Raw genomic sequence first — 23,050 nt, 5'->3', positions numbered from 1 at the left:
GAGAAAAGGGGCTAAAATTTAAAATAAAAAAAATATAAACTTGTTCTACTCCTTTGTTTCTAAACAAAGTAATTGTAAACAAACACTGTATTGGCTCAATATGGTTAACTGTAATTTTGATCTCATTTGATCTCCTTGCATCCATAGCTTTGTCTATGAATTTGAGTGGTTACATTTCTCCAGCCCCATCCCTCAGCTATTTACCAAATCAGGGGCGGTTTGACCGTTTTGTTGTTGTTTGAACTGCAGATTGACCCTTTTTTAGGCTTAATGTAAATGTAACTTAGTAGATCATCTTACGTTTACTGTGGTGCAGTGCAGAACAAGGTGATAAACCAATATTTGCTTTGCGTGCACAATAGAGTACACAGAAGCCTATTTAAGGCACTAGCTAACAGACCACAGCCCTGTTTAAAGCCAGATTCTTCTTGTTCAGGTGTCCTGTGTAAGACTGTGCTAGAGGTGAAATGAATATAATTGACAGTTTATTTCTCTGTTTGACCATATTGCACTGTGGTCCAAATGAAGACTGAAGACCTTGGGTTGTATGAATTTGGATGATCTAGCCCAGTTTGACAGCCAGTTGCAGCTCTCTCTGGCTGCGTGGGGATACTACTACGAAGACTACATCAAGCTGTCCACGGGCGTCAAGGTTCTCCAGGCCTCTAGGGGGAGCCGCGACCAAGACTACGAGATCCAACTAGTGCACAACCTTGCTGAGAGGCGGCTGAATGAGAAGTGGTCTATCGGTGAGTGCCTGATCACTTTGTACACATTGTTTGACAGGTGTTGGAAAGCTTCTGCCATGTATTGAGACTTAGAGTGACTTCAATAGTTGTCTGTAGAAGATACTGATGTATTGCAAGGACCTAGCTTTTCACTGTTTTATCAAGCAATAGCCACACAGATGAGCAGAACTAGGTCATATTTATAAAGGAGAAGTTGACTGTTACTACATAGTCATGCTGAAACAATAAGTGCAATAACTGTTTCATGGATGTGTGTATAAGTCACCTTCCCATTCATATACACATACTCCCACACACACACACATCCATGAAACAGTTATTGCACTTATTGTTTCAGCATGACTATGTAGTAACAGTCGTAACTGGTCTGTCATATATATATATATATATATACACACACAGTACCAGTCAAAAGTTTGGACACACCTACTCATTCAAGGTTTTTTCTTTATTTTTTACTATTTTCTACATTGTAGAATAATAGTGGAGACATCAAAACTATGAAATAACACACATGGAATCATGTAGTGACCCCCCAAAAAATAAAAAAATATTTGAGATTCTTCAAAGTAGCCACCCTTTGCCTTGACACCTTTGCACACTCTTGGCATTCTCTCAACCAGCTTCATGAGGTAGTCACCTGGAATGCATTTCAATTCATGATTAAACATTTGAACTTGAACACTTAGAGATTGAACACTTACACGAAACCCAAACCGGCTGTGCGCGTGCGCCATCGTGCATACATTTATTTTGTCCCCCTACACCAAACGCGATCACAACACGCAGGTTAAAATATCAAAACAAACTCTGAACCAATTACATTAATTTGAGAACAAGTCGAACAGCATTAAACATTTATGGCAATTTAGCTAGTTAGCTTGCACTTGCTAGCTAATTTGTCCTATTTAGCTAGCTTGCTGTTGCTAGCTAATTTGTCCTGGGATATAAACATTGAGTTGTTATTTTACCTGAAATACACAAGGTCCTCTACTCCGACAATTAATCCACACATAAAACGGCCAACCGAATAATTTCTAGTCATCTCTCCTCCTTTCAGGCTTTTTCATCTTTGAACTTATATGGTGATTGGCATCTAAGCTTTCATAGTATTACTACACTGACCGGCAACACAGTTCATCTTTCAATCACCCACGTGGGTATAACCAATGAGGAGATGGCATGTGGGTACCTGCTTTTATAAACGAATGAGGAGATGGGAGAGGCAGGACTTGCGGCGCGATTTGTATCAGAAATAGAAAGGACTTCTATTTTAGCCCTTGGCAACGCAGACGCTCGTTGACGCAATAATTGAATAACATAGATTTATAAATTTATTTTACGACGCGAGCGGTGTGGTCAGCCTATTAGAGATTGTCAATATATGTGGTTTTCCTGCAGGAGTTACATTTCAAAAAAGGAGAAATGTAATATTTAAAGATGAGCTGGGTTGGAGAGGCCTATGCTTCCACCTAGGGCTGAGCGATATATCAAATTAATTAAAATGAATGTTTTAACCCAATATTCCAAATCCCTTTATTGCAGAATTATGATTTTTTGTATTTTTTGTTTTTTTGAGCGTTTATGTCCGCTTGTTCTCATGTTGTCTTTTTGGTCTCGTTCGCTCCTTCTGTGCTGTGCACCTTCCCATTTCCACCAGAGATCTGTATATAACGACGAGATGCTCATGTCTCCACCCTAACAATGGTAGTTGTTGTCCCGCCTCTTTCTCCAAAGCCCCTCCCCCTACCACTCACAACAACTAAGATGGGAGATCACTTCTTCCTCTCTGACAAAAGGTTTCAACTCGCTATTTGCATTTGAGGTTTGGACCAACGGAATCGTTCATATGGACACCGAAACACATTGAGACATTATTTTACTGTAATAGAGGAAACGTGAACCTTTCGAACCATATCCTGTTTATGTTTCAACTCCTTACATTTCAAGCAGAAAAGACACTAATAAAACGGATGTACCAATGAACAATTATTCTGGAAATGTATGCTCAGTTTGTTGCACGCGTTACGGTCCCACGTATCGGAGAGGTGTGGGGGGCTTCCTTAATCGACATCCACGTCTTCAGTGCCCTGGGAACAGTGGATTAACTGCCTTGCTCAGAGGCAGAACAACAGATTTTTACCTTGTCCGCTCGGGGATTGTCCAGCTATCTTTCGGTTACTGGCCCAACGCTCTAACCACTAGTCTACCGAAGCATGGAAGTGTGATGGTGTGGAGGTGCTTTGCTGGTGACACTGTCTGTGATTTATTTAGAATTCCAGGCACACTTAACCAGCATGGCTACCACAGCATTCTGCAGCGATACGCCATTCCATCTGGTTTGCGCTTAGTGGGACTATCATTTGTTTTTCAACAGGACAATGACCCAAAACACACCCCCGGGCAGTGTAAGGTCTATTTGACCAAGAAGGAGAGTGATGGAGTGCTGCATCAGATGACCTGGCCTCCACAATCAGCCGACCTCAACCCAATTGAGATGGTTTAGGATGAATTGGACCACAGAGGGAAGGAAAAGCTGCCAACAAGTGCTCAGCATATATTGGAACTCCTTCAAGACTGTTGGAAAAGCATTCCAGGTGACTACCTCAAGAAGCTGGTTGAGAGAATGCCAGGAGTTTGCAAAGCTGTCATCAAGGTAAAGGGTGGCTACTTTGAAGAATCTAAAATATATTTTGACTTGTTTCACACTTGCTTTGGTTACTACATGATTTCTTGTTCAAATATTTTTTTATTGAACACACAAGAATGGTGTATAGGTATTTTGTAGAAAAGACAAGTATGCAATTCTTATCTAAACATAAAAGAGCAGACAGAAACAAAAAGACCCAGAGTTCTAGGTCCAAAGTAAATAATACAAAAACAGAACAAGGACAGGTAAACAGAAAGAGGGCAGATGTGGATATACTCCAAGCTATCTTCCCAGTCTGCCACATAAATGTCAGTCCCTAGCTCTTCCTCCCACTTTGCCTTAATGGCATCTGTAGAAGGTGTGCTAACAGATTTAAAAGCGTCATATAGACAACATGGTGGTCCCGTGTAGCTCAGTTGGTAGAGCATGGCGCTTGCAACGCCAGGGTTGTGGGTTCAATTCCCACGGGGGGACCAGGATGAATATGTATGAACTTTCCAATTTGTAAGTCGCTCTGGATAAGAGCATCTGCTAAATGACTTAAATGTAAACGTAAATATTCGTTTGCCTGCGTTGGGGCATATTTTTATGCATCCGTCAAATATGGACGGTTTAGCATTCCCAAATGTTGGAAGATGTTTTCTAACGTAGTCTCTAATCTGTAGGTATCTGAAAAAGTTAATTCTGGGAAGATTATAGATTTCCATCAACAAATCAAAGGAGGCCATATGGTATTGCTCCCTAGTTCTCCCCATAACTCAAAGGTGTTATCAAGGTTAGATGGGGCAAAGGAGGGATTCCTGGCAACAGGGAGTAGGAATGATATTGGTCTAAGGTCAAAGTAAACTTTATTTTGCTTCCAATTTCGGACTGTGCTATGTATAATAGGATTGTTACTATAAAGTGACATCTCCAACTTGACAGGTGACAAAATCACAGCGCCAATAGAGAAGGGGTGGCAATCCTCACGCTCCATACTAAGCCAACTGGATGACAGAAGTGCGTCATCCAGCAGCAATGTAACAGCACGGAGGTTAGCGACCCAATAGTAAAATATAAACATTTTGGAGAGACAATCCTCCTTCCATCTTGGATTTACAGAGGTGTTTTTTACCTATCCTGTGTGTTTTATAATACCAGATGAATGGATTGATAATTGAGTCCAGTTGTTTATGAAAGGACTTAGGTATGAATACTGGGATTTTCTGGAATAGGTAAAGCAGTTGTGGGACGAAGATCATTTTAATGGCAATAATTCTTCCGAGCAATGAAATTGGGGGAGTTCTCCAAAATTATATGTTTGCCTTGAGTTTTTGCATCAGAGGGGGGAAATTCTCTTTAAATAGTGAGAGGTATTGTTTGGTAACTACAATTCCTAGATAGGTACATTTTTCTGAAGATAACTTAAATGGAAGAAGTTCTAACCAAGAGGTGTTTTGCAACCATATGGGCATTAATTCGCTCTTGTTCCAATTTATTCTGGATTCCGAGAAGGTACCAAACAAATTAATAAAATCAAGAATAGCTAGAATACTAGATTGGGGTTCTGTTACATAGAGGAGTATGTCATCTGCGTATAGTGAAATCTTATTTAGAGTATCTTTAGTATTAAAGCCGTGTATTGCTGCATGAGATCTGATTGTCTGAGCGAGAGGTTCAAAGATTAGAGCAAAAAGCAGAGGCGACAGCGGACAACCTTGCCTTGTCACTCTATAAAGGTTAAATTGTGGCGATTGGTTAGTGAGTGATTGGTTAGTAAGTTTTCTCGCACAGGGGTTCCTATATAAAAGCTGGATCCGCTTTGTGAACCCATCTCCAATATTACATTTCTGTAGGACCTTGAATAGATAGGACCACTCAACTTGGTTAAAGGCCTTTTCGGCGTCCAGAGATATAACGGCAAGGTCCACGTTGGATAACCTCTGGAAATACATAATGTTGAAGAGGCGCCTGATATTGAAGAAGGAGTTTGTTAGGGATGAAGCCGGTCTGGTCCGAATGGACCAATTTGCCCACTAAAGTGCTAACCCTATTAGCAAGAGTTTTTGCTAATATCTTTTGGTCTGTATTAAGGAGAGATATTGGTCTGTATGACCCTACCTCTTCCGGATCGTTACCCTTTTTATGAATAATTGTAATAAACGCCTCATCCAAAGTAGGTTGGAGAGCTCCATCCTCATTGGCCTGAACCAACATTTTGTGCAGGTAGGGGGAGAGCATGTTGCTGAACGTTTTATAGAATTCACCAGGGAATCCATCTGGGCCTGGGGTCTTGCCACTCTTTAAAGATGTAATTGTTTCTTGAATTTCTCGAAGAGATATTTCCTTATTCAGGAGGTTGGAATCTTCCTGGGTTAGGGCAGGGAGATTACAGTCCTCCAAAACGTTTTTCATAATTAAGGGGTTAGGATCTGCTTTAGATGTATATAGATTCTCGGAAAACTGATGGAATCTGTCATTGATGTCCTTGGGGGAAGAGAGTAATTCTCCAGTTGCAAATTTTACTTTGTGAATCATTCGGTCACTCTCAGTTTTTTAAAAGTTGTCTGGCAAGTAATTTATGTGGTTTGTCACCAAATTCAAAATATTTTTGCTTGGCATAGAGCAAAGATTTAAACATTTTAGCTGAGAGAATCGGATTATATTCATATTTTAAAGCGGTAATTTAAAAAAATGTTTCTCCATAGATGGATGACTAGCATTCTCCCTATCCAGTAAATGAATTTGTCCCTCCAATTCTATTTTGTTTTTCTTTCTGTTTTGCCTACTTCTGGCAGCCTGAAAGGAGATGATACAGCCTCTCAAATATATATATATATATATATATATATATATATTTATATATTTCACCTTTATTTAACCAGGTAGGCTAGTTGAGAACAAGTTCTCAGTTACAACTGCGACCTGGCCAAGATAAAGCAAAGCAGTGCGACACAAATAACAACACAGAGTTACACATGGAATAAACAAACGTACATTCAATAACACAATAGAGAAAAAAAGTCTATATACAGTGTGTGCAAATGAGGTAAGATCAGGGAGGTAGGCAATAAATAGGCCATAGTGGTGAAATAATTACAATTTAGCCATTAAACACTGGAGTGATAGATGAGCAGAAGATGAGTGTGCAAGTACTGGGGTCTTCAGTGTTTTCCACAATAATGCTGGGGAAGTCTCTGTGTTGTCATTGGTATCAAAGAAAAAAATGTAATTTGGTCTTTAAGATGTTCACAGAGTGTTGGTTCTGTGAGGAGCATCCAGACCCTCTCGTTTGATACGATGTCATCAATCTCAGGGAGAAGGTGAGTGGACTGTGGTCAGAGATTATAATATCATGATACCTCACATTACAGGTATAAGCTTGAATAGGAGGTAGGGGTTCGCCGGGTAGAGGATCTATCCAAATATTGGTCTAGCACACAGTTAAGGTCCCCTCCAATGACCAGGTTAGTATGGGAGATATCTGGAATCAGGGCAAGGACTCTTTTGAAAAAATGTGGGGTTATCAATGTTTGACCCATAGATATTTAGTAGAGTTACAGAAGTAGAGTGGATCTTTCCTATTACGATCACATAACGACCCTCTTTATCCGCAATAGTGGTTTTATGTAGAAAGGGAATTCCTTTCCGTACCAGAATCGCTGTGCCTCTCGTTTTGGCGGATAAGTTAGAATGATACACGTGCCCCACCCACCTACATTTTAAGTCTGCTATGAGAATTGTTTTTCAATTCTCATAGTGACAGAAGCAGAACGGCCCGTTTTTCAGGTTTCTTGCAAAAATATAATATCAGACGAGAGTGCTTTCAAGTGGGCTAGGACCTTGCCTCTCTTAATTGGTTCGTTTAAACCCTTGACATTCCAGGAAGTAAATGTAAGCCCCGCCTTCCTCTCGTTTGTAGTTCCTATGGTGGCCTGCATAACATGTAACTCAATAAAAAGGTAAGAAAGCGCACCAAACCATCACGATCAGCATATGTAGCACCTACATATGAGCAGTATCCAACCAACCCCTCCACCTGGCAAGCATCCTTACTCTCTACCCTGTCCCCCATCTTTCCCCAACATTTACCCTCCCCTCAACCCACCTTTTAACAGGCATACACAAATAGGAGAGAAAAATACAAATAAACACGCTGTTTGGCCGATGCCAAAAATGCACGGCGCGACCTCAAACGAGAGGTAAAACAAAAATAAAATCCCAACTATACTTTCTCCTCTCACTATCCTAGAACGTCTACTAACATATGAACTGAGGAGGCTCCAGCAAATAAATTGTTCATTTAGCATCTAATAAACCAAAACAGAATAAGTTGCAACGAAAACATATTGCGCACTTAAATGTCATCTTGGGTCTATCCCTGAGATAAGCAATATATAACAGCTCAAGGTTATATTGCTAAGCAATGCCGGTCTAAACATAAACCATCAAAAACCGATATAGACAGCGGTACATTTACATATTGTGGGTTGGGAGATTGGAACATGGATTTTGCTAAATTAAACGTACCCCCCAATCAAAAATAAATAAAATATATATATATCCACACCACATACACACACACACACATGCATACATACATATCAACACAAACATATTTATACAAAAAATAATAATCTAAATTAAAATTAAACATACATAATAATAAGAATAAAATGCTGAGAGAAAAAAATGAAGTTCAATAATATTTATATGTACACACACCTACACATATATACACAAACACCACAGAAGGCTGGTGGGTACCTAATGGGGAGAGCGGCCCGCTGTAATGACAGAAGCAGAACGGCCCGCTGTAATGACAGAAGCAGAACGGCCCGCTGTAATGACAGAAGCAGAACGGCAGAGCGGCCCGCTGTAATGACAGGAGCAGAACGGCAGAGCGGCCCGCTGTAATGACAGGAGCAGAACGGCAGAGCGGCCCGCTGTAATGACAGGAGCAGAACGGCAGAGCGGCCCGCTGTAATGACAGAAGCAGAACGGCAGAACGGCCCGCTGTAATGACAGGAGCAGAACGGCCCGCTGTAATGACAGAAGCAGAACAGCAGAGCGGCCCGCTGTAATGACAGAAGCAGAACGGCCCGCTGTAATGACAGGAGCAGAACGGCAGAACGGCCCGCTGTAATGACAGAAGCAGAACGGCAGAACGACCCGCTGTAATGACAGAAGCAGAACGGCAGAACGGCCCGCTGTAATGACAGAAGCAGAACGGCAGAACGGCCCGCTGTAATGACAGAAGCAGAACGGCCCGCTGTAATGACAGAAGCAGAACGGCAGAACGGCCCGCTGTAATGACAGGAGCAGAACGGCAGAGCGGCCCGCTGTAATGACAGAAGCAGAACGGCAGAGCGGCCCGCTGTAATGACAGAAGCAGAACGGCCCGCTGTAATGACAGGAGCAGAACGGCAGAGCGGCCCGCTGTAATGACAGAAGCAGAACGGCCCGCTGTAATGACAGAAGCAGAACGGCAGAGCGGCCCGCTGTAATGACAGAAGCAGAACGGCAGAGCGGCCCGCTTTAATGACAGAAGCAGAACGGCAGAACGACCCGCTTTAATGACAGAAGCAGAACGGCAGAACGACCCGCTGTAATGACAGAAGCAGAACGGCAGAACGACCCGCTGTAATGACAGAAGCAGAACGGCAGAACGACCCGCTGTAATGACAGAAGCAGAACGGCAGAGCGGCCCGCTTTAATGACAGAAGCAGAACGGCAGAACGACCCGCTGTAATGACAGAAGCAGAACGGCAGAACGGCCCGCTGTAATGACAGAAGCAGAACGGCAGAACGGCCCGCTGTAATGACAGAAGCAGAACGGCAGAACGGCCCGCTGTAATGACAGGAGCAGAGCGGCCCGCTGTAATGACAGAAGCAGAACGGCAGAGCGGCCCGCTGTAATGACAGAAGCAGAACGGCCCGCTGTAATGACAGGAGCAGAACGGCCCGCTGTAATGACAGAAGCAGAACGGCAGAACGGCCCGCTGTAATGACAGAAGCAGAACGGCAGAGCGGCCCGCTGTAATGACAGAAGCAGAACGGCAGAACGGCCCGCTGTAATGACAGAAGTAGAACGGCAGAACGGCCCGCTGTAATGACAGAAGCAGAACGGCAGAGCGGCCCGCTGTAATGACAGGAGCAGAACGGCCCGCTGTAATGACAGGAGCAGAACGGCCCACTGTAATGACAGAAGCAGAACGGCAGAGCGGCCCGCTGTAATGACAGAAGCAGAACGGCAGAGCGGCCCGCTGTAATGACAGGAGCAGAACGGCAGAGCGGCCCGCTGTAATGACAGAAGCAGAACGGCCCGCTGTAATGACAGGAGCAGAACGGCCCGCTGTAATGACAGAAGCAGAACGGCAGAGCGGCCCGCTGTAATGACAGAAGCAGAACGGCAGAACGGCCCGCTGTAATGACAGAAGCAGAACGGCAGAACGACCCGCTGTAATGACAGAAGCAGAACGGCAGAACGGCCCGCTGTAATGACAGAAGCAGAACGGCAGAACGGCCCGCTGTAATGACAGAAGCAGAACGGCAGAGCGGCCCGCTGTAATGACAGAAGCAGAACGGCCCGCTGTAATGACAGAAGCAGAACGGCAGAACGGCCCGCTGTAATGACAGGAGCAGAACGGCAGAGCGGCCCGCTGTAATGACAGAAGCAGAACGGCAGAGCGGCCCGCTGTAATGACAGAAGCAGAACGGCAGAACGGCCCGCTGTAATGACAGAAGCAGAACGGCAGAACGACCCGCTGTAATGACAGAAGCAGAACGGCAGAACGGCCCGCTGTAATGACAGAAGCAGAACGGCAGAACGGCCCGCTGTAATGACCGAAGCAGAACGGCAGAGCGGCCCGCTGTAATGACAGAAGCAGAACGGCCCGCTGTAATGACAGAAGCAGAACGGCAGAACGGCCCGCTGTAATGACAGGAGCAGAACGGCAGAGCGGCCCGCTGGAATGACAGAAGCAGAACGGCAGAGCGGCCCGCTGTAATGACAGAAGCAGAACGGCAGAGCGGCCCGCTGTAATGACAGAAGCAGAACGGCAGAGCGGCCCGCTGTAATGACAGAAGCAGAACGGCAGAGCGGCCCGCTTTAATGACAGAAGCAGAACGGCAGAACGGCCCGCTGTAATGACAGAAGCAGAACGGCAGAACGGCCCGCTGTAATGACAGAAGCAGAACGGCAGAACGGCCCGCTGTAATGACAGGAGCAGAGCGGCCCGCTGTAATGACAGAAGCAGAACGGCAGAGCGGCCCGCTGTAATGACAGAAGCAGAACGGCCCGCTGTAATGACAGAAGCAGAGCGGCCCGCTGTAATGACAGAAGCAGAACGGCAGAGCGGCCCGCTGTAATGACAGAAGTAGAACGGCAGAACGGCCCGCTGTAATGACAGGAGCAGAACGGCCCGCTGTAATGACAGAAGCAGAACGGCAGAACGGCCCGCTGTAATGACAGAAGCAGAACGGCAGAGCGGCCCGCTGTAATGACAGAAGCAGAACGGCAGAACGGCCCGCTGTAATGACAGAAGCAGAACGGCAGAGCGGCCCGCTGTAATGACAGAAGCAGAACGGCCCGCTGTAATGACAGGAGCAGAACGGCCCGCTGTAATGACAGAAGCAGAACGGCAGAGCGGCCCGCTGTAATGACAGAAGCAGAACGGCAGAGCGGCCCGCTGTAATGACAGAAGCAGAACGGCCCGCTGTAATGACAGGAGCAGAACGGCCCGCTGTAATGACAGGAGCAGAACGGCCCGCTGTAATGACAGAAGCAGAACGGCCCGCTGTAATGACAGAAGCAGAACGGCAGAACGGCCCGCTGTAATGACAGAAGCAGAACGGCCCGCTGTAATGACAGAAGCAGAACGGCCCGCTGTAATGACAGAAGCAGAACGGCAGAGCGGCCCGCTGTAATGACAGAAGCAGAACGGCAGAACGACCCGCTGTAATGACAGAAGCAGAACGGCAGAACGACCCGCTGTAATGACAGAAGCAGAACGGCAGAGCGGCCCGCTGTAATGACAGGAGCAGAATGGCCCGCTGTAATGACAGAAGCAGAACGGCAGAGCGGCCCGCTGTAATGACAGGAGCAGAACGGCAGAGCGGCCCGCTGTAATGACAGGAGCAGAACGGCAGAGCGGCCCACTGTAATGACAGAAGCAGAACGGCAGAACGGCCCGCTGTAATGACAGGAGCAGAACGGCCCGCTGTAATGACAGAAGCAGAACTGCAGAGCGGCCCGCTGTAATGACAGAAGCAGAACGGCAGAGCGGCCCGCTGTAATGACAGGAGCAGAACGGCAGAGCGGCCCGCTGTAATGACAGAAGCAGAACGGCCCGCTGTAATGACAGGAGCAGAACGGCCCGCTGTAATGACAGAAGCAGAACGGCAGAGCGGCCCGCTGTAATGACAGAAGCAGAACGGCAGAACGGCCCGCTGTAATGACAGAAGCAGAACGGCAGAACGACCCGCTGTAATGACAGAAGCAGAACGGCAGAACGGCCCGCTGTAATGACAGAAGCAGAACGGCAGAACGGCCCGCTGTAATGACAGAAGCAGAACGGCAGAGCGGCCCGCTGTAATGACAGAAGCAGAACGGCCCGCTGTAATGACAGAAGCAGAACGGCAGAGCGGCCCGCTGTAATGACAGAAGCAGAACGGCAGAGCGGCCCGCTGTAATGACAGAAGCAGAACGGCAGAACGACCCGCTGTAATGACAGAAGCAGAACGGCAGAACGGCCCGCTGTAATGACAGAAGCAGAACGGCAGAACGGCCCGCTGTAATGACCGAAGCAGAACGGCAGAGCGGCCCGCTGTAATGACAGAAGCAGAACGGCCCGCTGTAATGACAGAAGCAGAACGGCAGAACGGCCCGCTGTAATGACAGGAGCAGAACGGCAGAGCGGCCCGCTGGAATGACAGAAGCAGAACGGCAGAGCGGCCCGCTGTAATGACAGAAGCAGAACGGCAGAGCGGCCCGCTGTAATGACAGAAGCAGAACGGCAGAGCGGCCCGCTGTAATGACAGAAGCAGAACGGCAGAGCGGCCCGCTTTAATGACAGAAGCAGAACGGCAGAACGGCCCGCTGTAATGACAGAAGCAGAACGGCAGAACGGCCCGCTGTAATGACAGAAGCAGAACGGCAGAACGGCCCGCTGTAATGACAGGAGCAGAGCGGCCCGCTGTAATGACAGAAGCAGAACGGCAGAGCGGCCCGCTGTAATGACAGAAGCAGAACGGCCCGCTGTAATGACAGAAGCAGAGCGGCCCGCTGTAATGACAGAAGCAGAACGGCAGAGCGGCCCGCTGTAATGACAGAAGTAGAACGGCAGAACGGCCCGCTGTAATGACAGGAGCAGAACGGCCCGCTGTAATGACAGAAGCAGAACGGCAGAACGGCCCGCTGTAATGACAGAAGCAGAACGGCAGAGCGGCCCGCTGTAATGACAGAAGCAGAACGGCAGAACGGCCCGCTGTAATGACAGAAGCAGAACGGCAGAGCGGCCCGCTGTAATGACAGAAGCAGAACGGCAGAGCGGCCCGCTGTAATGACAGAAGCAGAACGGCAGAACGACCCGCTGTAATGACAGAAGCAGAACGGCAGAGCGGCCCGCTGTAATGACAGGAGCAGAACGGCAGAGCGGCCCGCTGTAATGACAGAAGCAGAACGGCCCGCTGTAATGACAGAAGCAGAACGGCAGAGCGGCCCGCTGTAATGACAGAAGCAGAACGGCCCGCTGTAATGACAGAAGCAGAACGGCAGAGCGGCCCGCTGTAATGACAGGAGCAGAACGGCAGAGCGGCCCGCTGTAATGACAGGAGCAGAACGGCAGAGCGGCCCACTGTAATGACAGAAGCAGAACGGCAGAACGGCCCGCTGTAATGACAGGAGCAGAACGGCCCGCTGTAATGACAGAAGCAGAACGGCAGAGCGGCCCGCTGTAATGACAGAAGCAGAACGGCCCGCTGTAATGACAGAAGCAGAACGGCAGAGCGGCCCGCTGTAATGACAGAAGTAGAACGGCAGAACGGCCCGCTGTAATGACAGGAGCAGAACGGCAGAACGGCCCGCTGTAATGACAGGAGCAGAACGGCCCGCTGTAATGACAGAAGCAGAACGGCCCGCTGTAATGACAGAAGCAGAACGGCCCGCTGTAATGACAGAAGCAGAACGGCAGAGCGGCCCGCTGTAATGACAGAAGTAGAACGGCAGAACGGCCCGCTGTAATGACAGGAGCAGAACGGCAGAGCGGCCCGCTGTAATGACAGAAGCAGAACGGCCCGCTGTAATGACAGAAGCAGAACGGCAGAGCGGCCCGCTGTAATGACAGGAGCCGAACGGCCCGCTGTAATGACAGGAGCAGAACGGCAGAACGGCCCGCTGTAATGACAGGAGCAGAACGGCAGAGCGGCCCGCTGTAATGACAGGAGCAGAACGGCAGAGCGGCCCTCTGTAATGACAGAAGCAGAACGGCAGAGCGGCCCGCTGTAATGACAGAAGCAGAACGGCCCGCTGTAATGACAGAAGCAGAACGGCCCGCTGTAATGACAGGAGCAGAACGGCAGAGCGGCCCGCTGTAATGACAGGAGCAGAACGGCAGAGCGGCCCGCTGTAATGACAGGAGCAGAACGGCAGAACGGCCCGCTGTAATGACAGGAGCAGAACGGCAGAGCGGCCCGCTGTAATGACAGGAGCAGAACGACAGAGCGGCCCGCTGTAATGACAGGAGCAGAACGGCAGAGCGGCCCGCTGTAATGACAGGAGCAGAACGACAGAGCGGCCCGCTGTAATGACAGGAGCAGAACGGCAGAGCGGCCCGCTGTAATGACAGGAGCAGAACGACAGAGCGGCCCGCTGTAATGACAGGAGCAGAACGACAGAGCGGCCCGCTGTAATGACAGAAGCAGAACGGCCCGCTGTAATGACAGGAGCAGAACGGCAGAGCGGCCCGCTGTAATGACTGGAGCAGAACGGCAGAGCGGCCGCTGCAATGACAGGAGCAGAACGGCAGAACGGCCCGCTTTAATGACAGGAGCAGAACGGCAGAGTGGCCCGCTTTAACGACAGGAGCAGAACGGCAGAGCGGCCGCTGCAATGACAGAAGCAGAACGGCACAAGACACCAACATGATATCCAGGTGTCTGATGCCACCCCATCTTCCCCGCCCCAACCGTCACCACCAGTCCCCTGCAAATAGTAAATAAATGGTATGATAATAAGAATAATGTAAGAATTGAGAAATAACGAAACAAAACAAAAATGGGGGAATATAAGTATATCCATCCAAAAGTGTCAATGATCAAACCTGACAAGCCACTCAAATAGGCATCCTCTAAACTCCAACGACAGGTCAGTCTTCCAGCTGGAATGAAAGTGAAATGAAAGCTCTAACCACCCTCCATTGGCCGGCTCAGCATCTTACATGTTCGGGAGCAACAATAAAACTTCAGTCGGCAGCCTGTGCTGAGACAGTTTATTAAGGTCTCATCCGCTATGGCATAGTATGGATTCGAGTCCATGAGCACACCACACCCTAACACACAATGACAAGGCACTCTAAACTTCTCTGCATCCTAAACCGAGGAGAGATCTTCTCACCAGAAGGAGGGGTAATTCTGAGTCTGACAGGGAAGAGCAAGGCTGGGCGAAGATGGAGTTTGTAGAGTTTGGTCATGACATTTCTGTAGCCGGCGTGATGCTTCACCACATAGACACAGAAGGGATGTCCTTTATGTAACAGGTTACCCCATTCGAGCCTCACACAGGATAAGATCCTTGGTCTTGAAACTGTGACAACTTGGTGAGGACATTGGCCCGGTCCAGGCACTGGGACAAGAGATGATTACTGGGTGAGGACGTTGGCCCGGTCCAGGCACGGGGACAAGAGATGATTACTGGGTGAGGACGTTGGCCCGGTCCAGGCACGGGGACAAGAGATGATTACTGGGTGAGGACGTTGGCCCGGTCCAGGCACAGGGACAACAGGCGAGAGCCAGCCTCCACCCCATCTGACAGACCAACAACGTGAACGTTATGACGTCTGGATCGGCCCTCTAGGTCGACCACTTTCACAGAAAGCCTCTGCACACTGTCCTGCAAGGACGTGCATAGCTTCTCTAACTCGTCAATCCTATCAGCGTTGAATTCAGAAGCCTTCTCAAGGTCTTCTCAAATAGTAGCCTTAAAATCCTCAGCTATAGCAACACGTAGTTCTCCCAGAGCTCGGGCAAGTGTCATGTTGTTACCTGTGCATTCCGCCATGTCTGTCTTGTTGTTTGTCCTTTATTGTCCTATTACTCAGCATGTTCACATAAAAAGTTACAATATTGTATTAGAAAGAGACTTATGTTGTAAAAAGTGCTGTAAAGTAGGTTAAGTTAGATTGTTTTGCAAAACAGTTGCAGGAGCCTCTCTCACACACAGCCGTTCACTCCAACATGCTAGCTCTGCCTCCCTTATTACATGATTCCATATGTGTTATTTCATAGTTTTGATGTCTTCACTTTTATTCTACAATGTAGAAAATAGTAAAAATAAAGAAAATCCCTTGAATGAGTAGGTGTGTCCGAACGTTTGACTGGCATTGTATATATATGTTTTGGTCATTTAGCAGGCACTCTTATCCAGAGCGACAGGAGCAATTAGGGTTCAGTGCCTTGGTGAAGGGATCAGGGATTTGAACCAGTGACCTTTCGGTTACTGGCCCAACGCTTTTAACCGCTAGGCTACCTACCGGTTAAAACTGGTGATGGATGGTGAATATGAATATGTGTAGGGGGGTGGGAGAGAATGGGTGTGTGGGTGCATAGGGTATATGTTGGGCGGGAATGGATGAGTAAGTTGAAGGGTGTAAGTGTGTCAGAGAGGTAGGGAGGGAGGGTAGGAAAGGATGGGAGGTAGGGACAAGCTTAGCTTGGGTGGGCAGGGATGGGAGGTTGGGACAAGCTTAGCTTGGGTGGGCAAGGATGGGAGGTTGGGACAAGCTTTGCTTGGCTGGGTAAGGATTGGAAGCTGGGACAAGCTTGGCTTGGGTGGACAAGGATGGGAGGTTGGGACAAGCTTGGCTTAGGTAAAGGGGGTAGAAGGAGGGGAGCAGGGAGGTGGAGAGGGATGGGTTTGGCTTGGGAGAGAGAGAAGTATTTAACTATACTACAATGTCATTTAATTTACTTTTGTGACTTGCAAACCTGCTGTAAAATGAGTAAGAGTTCTGGATCGATTAGGAGAGGATGTTGAATTTGTCATTACAGCTAAGATTCAATGGTGGTTATTGGTGAGAGGGGCTCTTTCTGGGGGATTGGGACGGGGTGAATGGGAAGGCATTAGACACTTCTCTTAGGTGTGTGTCAGGCCTCCACTCATCTATGTACAATGACATAATCCTCAGACCTTTGGTACACTAGGAGAGGAGTTGGAGCTTAAAAGCCCTAAAAGGCATAGCACCTCAAAGTACAAAAGTACTTTACTTTGTTTTTTGTATGTTTTCTGTTAAATCTCTGTTCAGCTTGCATGTTCACACGCTCTATAGATGTAATGTATACAATAACTATGTATTCATACGATGCATGACTCTCCCATTTCATGAAATGGCCCACTGCCCTTATACGACTGCTAAAATGTTTTATCTGGTTAACTTTGATTGTATACAAGTAAAGATCAACAAAATCCAACTTATTACATTTACTCCTGAGGTGCTGACCTGTTGCACCCTCTACAACCACTGTGATTATTATTATTTGACCCTGCTGGTCATCTGTGAACATTTGAACATCTTGGCCATGTTCTGTTATAATCTCCACCCGGCACAGCCAGAAGAGGACTGGCCACCCCTCATAGCCTGGTTCCTCTCTAGGTTTCTTCCTAGGTTCCGGCCTTTCTAGGGAGTTTTTCCTAGCCACCGTGCTTCTACACCCGCATTGCTTCCTGTCTGGGGTTTTAGGCTGGGTTTCTGTACAGCACTTTGTGCCATCAGCTGATGTAAGAAGAGCTATATAAATACATTCGATTGATTGATTACATGGAATGTGCACAGGCTTCATGATGGGGGAAAAGCATATGGTTCTTGAACACTTAGAGATTGTCAGCATATGTCGTTTTCCTGCAGGAGTTACATTTCAAAAAAGGAGAAATGTAATATTTAAAGAGGAGCTGGGTTGGAGAGGCCTATGCTGCCACCTAGGGCTGAGCGATATATCAAATTAATTCAAATGAATGTTTTTGCCTGATATTCCAAATGCCTGTGTCGCAGAATTCTTATTTTATTTTTTTATGAGCGTTTGTCTGCTTGTTTTCATGTTGTCTTTTTGGTCTCATCTCGTTCGCTCCTTCTGTGCTGTGCACCTTCCCATTTCCACCAGAGATTTGTATATAATAACGAGATGCTCATGTCTCCACCCTAACAATGGTAGTCGTTGTCCCGCCTCTTTCTCCAAAGCCCCTACCACTCACAACAACTAAGATGGGAGATCACTTCTTCCTCTCTGACAAACGGTTTCAACTCGCTATTTGAGGTTTGGACCAACGGAATCGTTCATATGGACACCGAAACACATTGAGACATTATTTTACTGTAATAGAGGAAACGTAAAACTTTCTAACCATACCCTGTTTATGTTTCAACTCCTTACATTTCAAGCAGAGCAGACACTAATAAAACGGATGTACCAATGAACAATTATTCTGGAAAATGTATGCTCAGTTTGTTGCACGCCCATGGGTTACGGTCCCACGTATCGCTAGCAGCATTTTAGTCAAATAAAGATTGTTATACTAGCTGTTTAGTCTGTCTTTTATAAATGTGCAATAAGCATAAAACAATTATAAGGAATTGGCAACTCGTTCTTATTCTGACAAATAAGGTAGGCCACTTATTTCAACATGTGAACAAAGTGGACAGGCTAGCATGCTGTTCAAACAGTTTGAGATGGACAGAAGGGAACAAAGTGGACAGGCTAGCATGCTGTTCAAACAGTTGGAGATGGACAGAAGGGAACAAAGTGGACAGACTAGCATGCTGTTCAAACAGCTGGAGATGGACAGAAGGGAACAAAGTGGACAGACTAGCATGCTGTTCAAACAGTTGGAGATGGACAGAAGGGAACAAAGTGGACAGGCTAGCATGCTGTTTAAACAGTTGGAGATGGACAGAAGGGAACAAAGTGGACAGGCTAGCATGCTGTTCTAACAGTTGGAGACGGACAGAAGGGAACAAAGTGGACAGGCTAGCATGCTGTTCTAACAGTTGGAGACGGACAGAAGGGAACAAAGTGGACAGGCTAGCATGCTGTTTAAACAGTTGGAGATGGACAGAAGGGAACAAAGTGGACAGGCTAGCATGCTGTTTAAACAGTTGGAGATGGACAGAAGGGAACAAAGTGGACAGGCTAGCATGCTGTTCTAACAGTTGGAGATGGACAGAAGGGAACAAAGTGGACAGGCTAGCATGCTGTTTAAACAGTTGGAGATGGACAGACGGGAACAAAGTGGACAGGCTAGCATGCTGTTCTAACAGTTGGAGACGGACAGAAGGGAACAAAGTGGACAGGCTAGCATGCTGTTCTAACAGTTGGAGACGGACAGAAGGGAACAAAGTGGACAGGCTAGCATGCTGTTCTAACAGTTGGAGACGGACAGAAGGGAACAAAGTGGACAGACTAGCATGCTGTTTAAACAGTTGGAGATGGACAGAAGGGAACAAAGTGGACAGGCTAGCATGCTGTTTAAACAGTTGGAGATGGACAGAAGGGAACAAAGTGGACAGGCTAGCATGCTGTTTAAACAGTTGGAGATGGACAGAAGGGAACAAAGTGGACAGGCTAGCATGCTGTTCTAACAGTTGGAGATGGACAGAAGGGAACAAAGTGGACAGGCTAGCATGCTGTTTAAACAGTTGGAGACGGACAGAAGGGAACAAAGTGGACAGACTAGCATGCTGTTCTAACAGTTGGAGACGGACAGAAGGGAACAAAGTGGACAGGCTAGCATGCTGTTTAAACAGTTGGAGACGGACAGAAGGGAACAAAGTGGACAGACTAGCATGCTGTTCAAACAGTTGGAGATGGACAGAAGGGAACAAAGTGGACAGGCTAGCATGCTGTTCTAACAGTTGGAGACGGACAGAAGGGAACAAAGTGGACAGGCTAGCATGCTGTTCTAACAGTTGGAGATGGACAGAAGGGAACAAAGTGGACAGGCTAGCATGCTGTTCAAACAGTTGGAGACGGACAGAAGGGAACAAAGTGGACAGGCTAGCATGCTGTTCTAACAGTTGGAGATGGACAGAAGGGAACAAAGTGGACAGGCTAGCATGCTGTTTAAACAGTTGGAGATGGACAGAAGGGAACAAAGTGGACAGACTAGCATGCTGTTCTAACAGTTGGAGACGGACAGAAGGGAACAAAGTGGACAGGCTAGCATGCTGTTTAAACAGTTGGAGATGGACAGAAGGGAACAAAGTGGACAGGCTAGCATGCTGTTCTAACAGTTGGAGACGGACAGAAGGGAACAAAGTGGGCAGGCTAGCATGCTGTTCTAACAGTTGGAGATGGACAGAAGGGAACAAAGTGGACAGGCTAGCATGCTGTTCAAACAGTTGGAGACGGACAGGCGGTTGTGTTCATAACAATTCAACTGTTCTACCTTGTTAGCTGAATTCAGAGCTTCTGAAATTATACCTAGATCCAGGTTGGCTAAACTTGAAATATAAATATTAGCACATGGGCTTGTGCTCGAGATATTGTTCATGAGACCGGTGTTCATTTTATATAATGCCCTCAACATTATTACTGAATGTGCATTATGCATGGTTTTGGTTAAATTTGTTACAAAAATAGCATTTTTATAGACCGACCTGAAAGCCAAATCAGTGATTATTGCAACAACAAAAAAGGTACAACTATTTTTGATAAAATAATTACATTATTAGTGGGTCTTATGGTTGTGGAAGGCATATATATTCAGCCTAGGTATAATTTCACAAGCTCTCAATTCATTAGAATTTTGGTGACTGTTTTAAAAGCAGTGTATTTAACCTTTTTAATTGTACAACAAAGCTTATGTAGAGAGAACTTTTAAAAAATCTAGATGTATCTTGAATCACTTATAAGTTTAAAAAAATTGAGATATGAGTTTTAGGGCATAACGCCCAGCCCTACTGCCAACTACTGTAGAAACAGCAGTAGTGCAGGCATGCTGATAAATAAGAATACACCCCGTTCTGTTATATCCGAGCACACAGACCAAAAAGGAAATTTTCTAATGTTGAATTGTACCTTACATGGTAAAAGATTACACATTGATTTAATAGGCAAATCTGGTGTTTTCATTACAAATGTAGACATGGAGGATAGAGAAAGAATTTCCCCGATTATAATTTGGGATACTTTTAAGGCGTACATTAACGGCATGCTAATCTCATTAGTCTGCAAAAGTTACATCTGAGTTAGAAATTCAAATTAAATAAAAATAAATCACTATTTTAGAAAAAGTACATACAAAATCCGTACAAAGTAAAGAAGAAAATACAATTTCTGAACATAAGCAGGAATATGATTTACTTTTGAAGAGAGCCAACAAATACAGGTTAAACTCAAATAAAGCATTCTATTTAATGGCAAATAAACCTGTTAAAAATCTCGCAGCCCTCACAAAACGATTACACGCCAAACCAGTTATAATTTTAAAAGATAAAGATACAAATTCGTTCATTAGAAACAACGGGATTAACTAGCATTTTAAAAGCTTCTATGAAAATCTATATAAATCTGAATTAAACAACAATTGGAAGGATCCTACAGCCTTCTAAGACTCAACAACCCCGAAGCAATTATCAGCGATGCAAACTAGTCACCTTTCGGCGAAATTTGCCGTTTTGAATCTAAAATAGGTGACCTACGTGATTCGTGTAGATCCAATGAGAACTTTGGCAGGGGGAGGTTGGATTGCTACTGGCTGTAAACGAACGAGTGATGCGCGTTTTTTTTTCTTTTTTCTAGCAATACTGGAGCAAAATCGTGTACATAGCAACAGAATGCAGCGCAGCACACGACTGCAGAAAGAGGAGACAACCGGCTACTAGTTACAGCATCAGCGCGCGCTCTGGAAAGGCAGCGTGCCAGTTATAGCATCGGGTCACCTGAACGGTAACGAAGAGGTAACGTTAGGTGAGAAGCCTGACCACGGAGACGGGGGTGAGAAGGTGATGATGCGTACTTCACGAGCTATAACCGAAAAACAACTGACATTTGGAAAGTTTGAGGCGAGGGAGAAAGTGTGATGGAACAAGTATTTTAAGTATCTTGCTAGCTGGATCGAATTTTCCGTTAGCTAGCCAGAGAAATGTTGAGCAACATTAGTCAACTTATCTGATCAAATCATTTAGTTTATGGTGTGAAATGTAGCTTGCTAATAAAGTCAGACAGCTCGTTACAACATCAGATGAGCAAACATTAGTAACCTAACCATTCGCTATAATATTAACTGGCATACGACTCCTTGCCGTTCCTCGAGTTATAACGCGTTAGTTGCTTACTGAACCCTGGCAATCTGTGTGAAATGTTCACTAGTTACCTGGGGAGGCAGGTAGCCTAGTGGTTAGAGCGTTGGACTAGTAACCGTAAAGGTTGCAAGATCGAATCCCCGAGCTGACAAGGTAAAAATCTGTCCTTCTGCCCCTGAACAAGGCAGTTAACCCACTGGTCCTAGGCCGTCATTGTAAAAAATAATTTGTTCTTAACTGACTTGCCTAGTTAAATAAAGGTTAAAAAAAAGAAGAACTAACCACTATCTGTTAACTAATGTTTTCCCTCTACAGTAACTTATGTGGTTAATTTTCATAATGAGAAAATGAGGTGACAATGCTTGTTAAACAAGTGGGTTCAGGGATCAAGTGTAGCTGGAGCTGGGCCTGGCTTAAGCTGGATGCCACTATAGAGGCGAAAGGAACACAACACTTTCCCTCTTTCTCACTTTTTCAATACAGTGCATAAAAAGGGGTAAGCCAGGCGTACTCTCTGCCTGAAAGAGATAAATTATGCCAACAAAAGGGTATCATGCTCTGCTGGCACATTTGTAGAACAGATGTCCACAGGCAGAAAGTGTACAATGTAATAATGTGCAGTGTAGCCCACAGATATTGTTTTTGTTGTGTTGAATTTGACAGTAACAGGTGTGTGGGTGAGGGGGGATTATAGTTTTTTTACTCAGTGAACATTATTTTTGCACACGTAGCTATTTACACAAATGACAACACATGTCACTCAATTCAGTGCTTCCTAGTTCCATGTATCAAACAGTTATATTAAAACCAAGACAATATGGGACAGTCCCCTGCTGATTACAGACTAGAGGTCGACCGATTATGATTTTTCAATGCCGATTATTGGAGGACAAAAAAGCCGATACCGATTAATCGGCTGATTTATTTAAAAAAAAAACATTTTTTTTTACATATATATATACAGTGGTGCAAAAAAGTATTGTCAGCCACCAATTGTGCAAGTTCTCCCACTTAAAAAGATGAGAGAGGCCTGTCATTTTCATCATAGGTACACTTCAACTATGACAGACAAAATGAGGGGGAAAAATCCAGAACATCACATTGTAGGATTTTTAATGAATTTATTTGCAAATTATGGTGGAAAATAAGTATTTGGTCAA

General features: G+C 46.1%; 1 protein-coding gene across 3 annotated transcripts in view; it reads left to right on the top strand.

Moving 5' to 3' along the window:
• LOC129812877 (apoptosis-resistant E3 ubiquitin protein ligase 1-like) overlaps window positions 1-23,050 on the top strand; it is a 47,444-nt gene that overhangs the window by 3,659 nt on the left and 20,735 nt on the right. Inside the window, exon 4 of one of the 3 annotated variants that reach the window (XM_055864827.1) lies at window positions 529-749. In XM_055864827.1, the coding sequence (XP_055720802.1) occupies window positions 529-749 (221 nt within the window). Of the gene's footprint in view, window positions 1-528; window positions 750-3,136; window positions 3,406-23,050 lie in introns of those variants that run through there. The other 2 variants (XM_055864829.1, XM_055864828.1) reach the window with 2 other exon arrangements.

This window comes from Salvelinus fontinalis, chromosome 16 (genome assembly GCF_029448725.1).
Source record: "Salvelinus fontinalis isolate EN_2023a chromosome 16, ASM2944872v1, whole genome shotgun sequence".
In the NCBI taxonomy this organism is placed as follows: Eukaryota; Metazoa; Chordata; class Actinopteri; order Salmoniformes; family Salmonidae; genus Salvelinus; species Salvelinus fontinalis.
The sequence above is the reverse complement of the archived record's forward strand: the minus strand, read 5'-3'. Positions and strand labels throughout refer to the sequence as shown.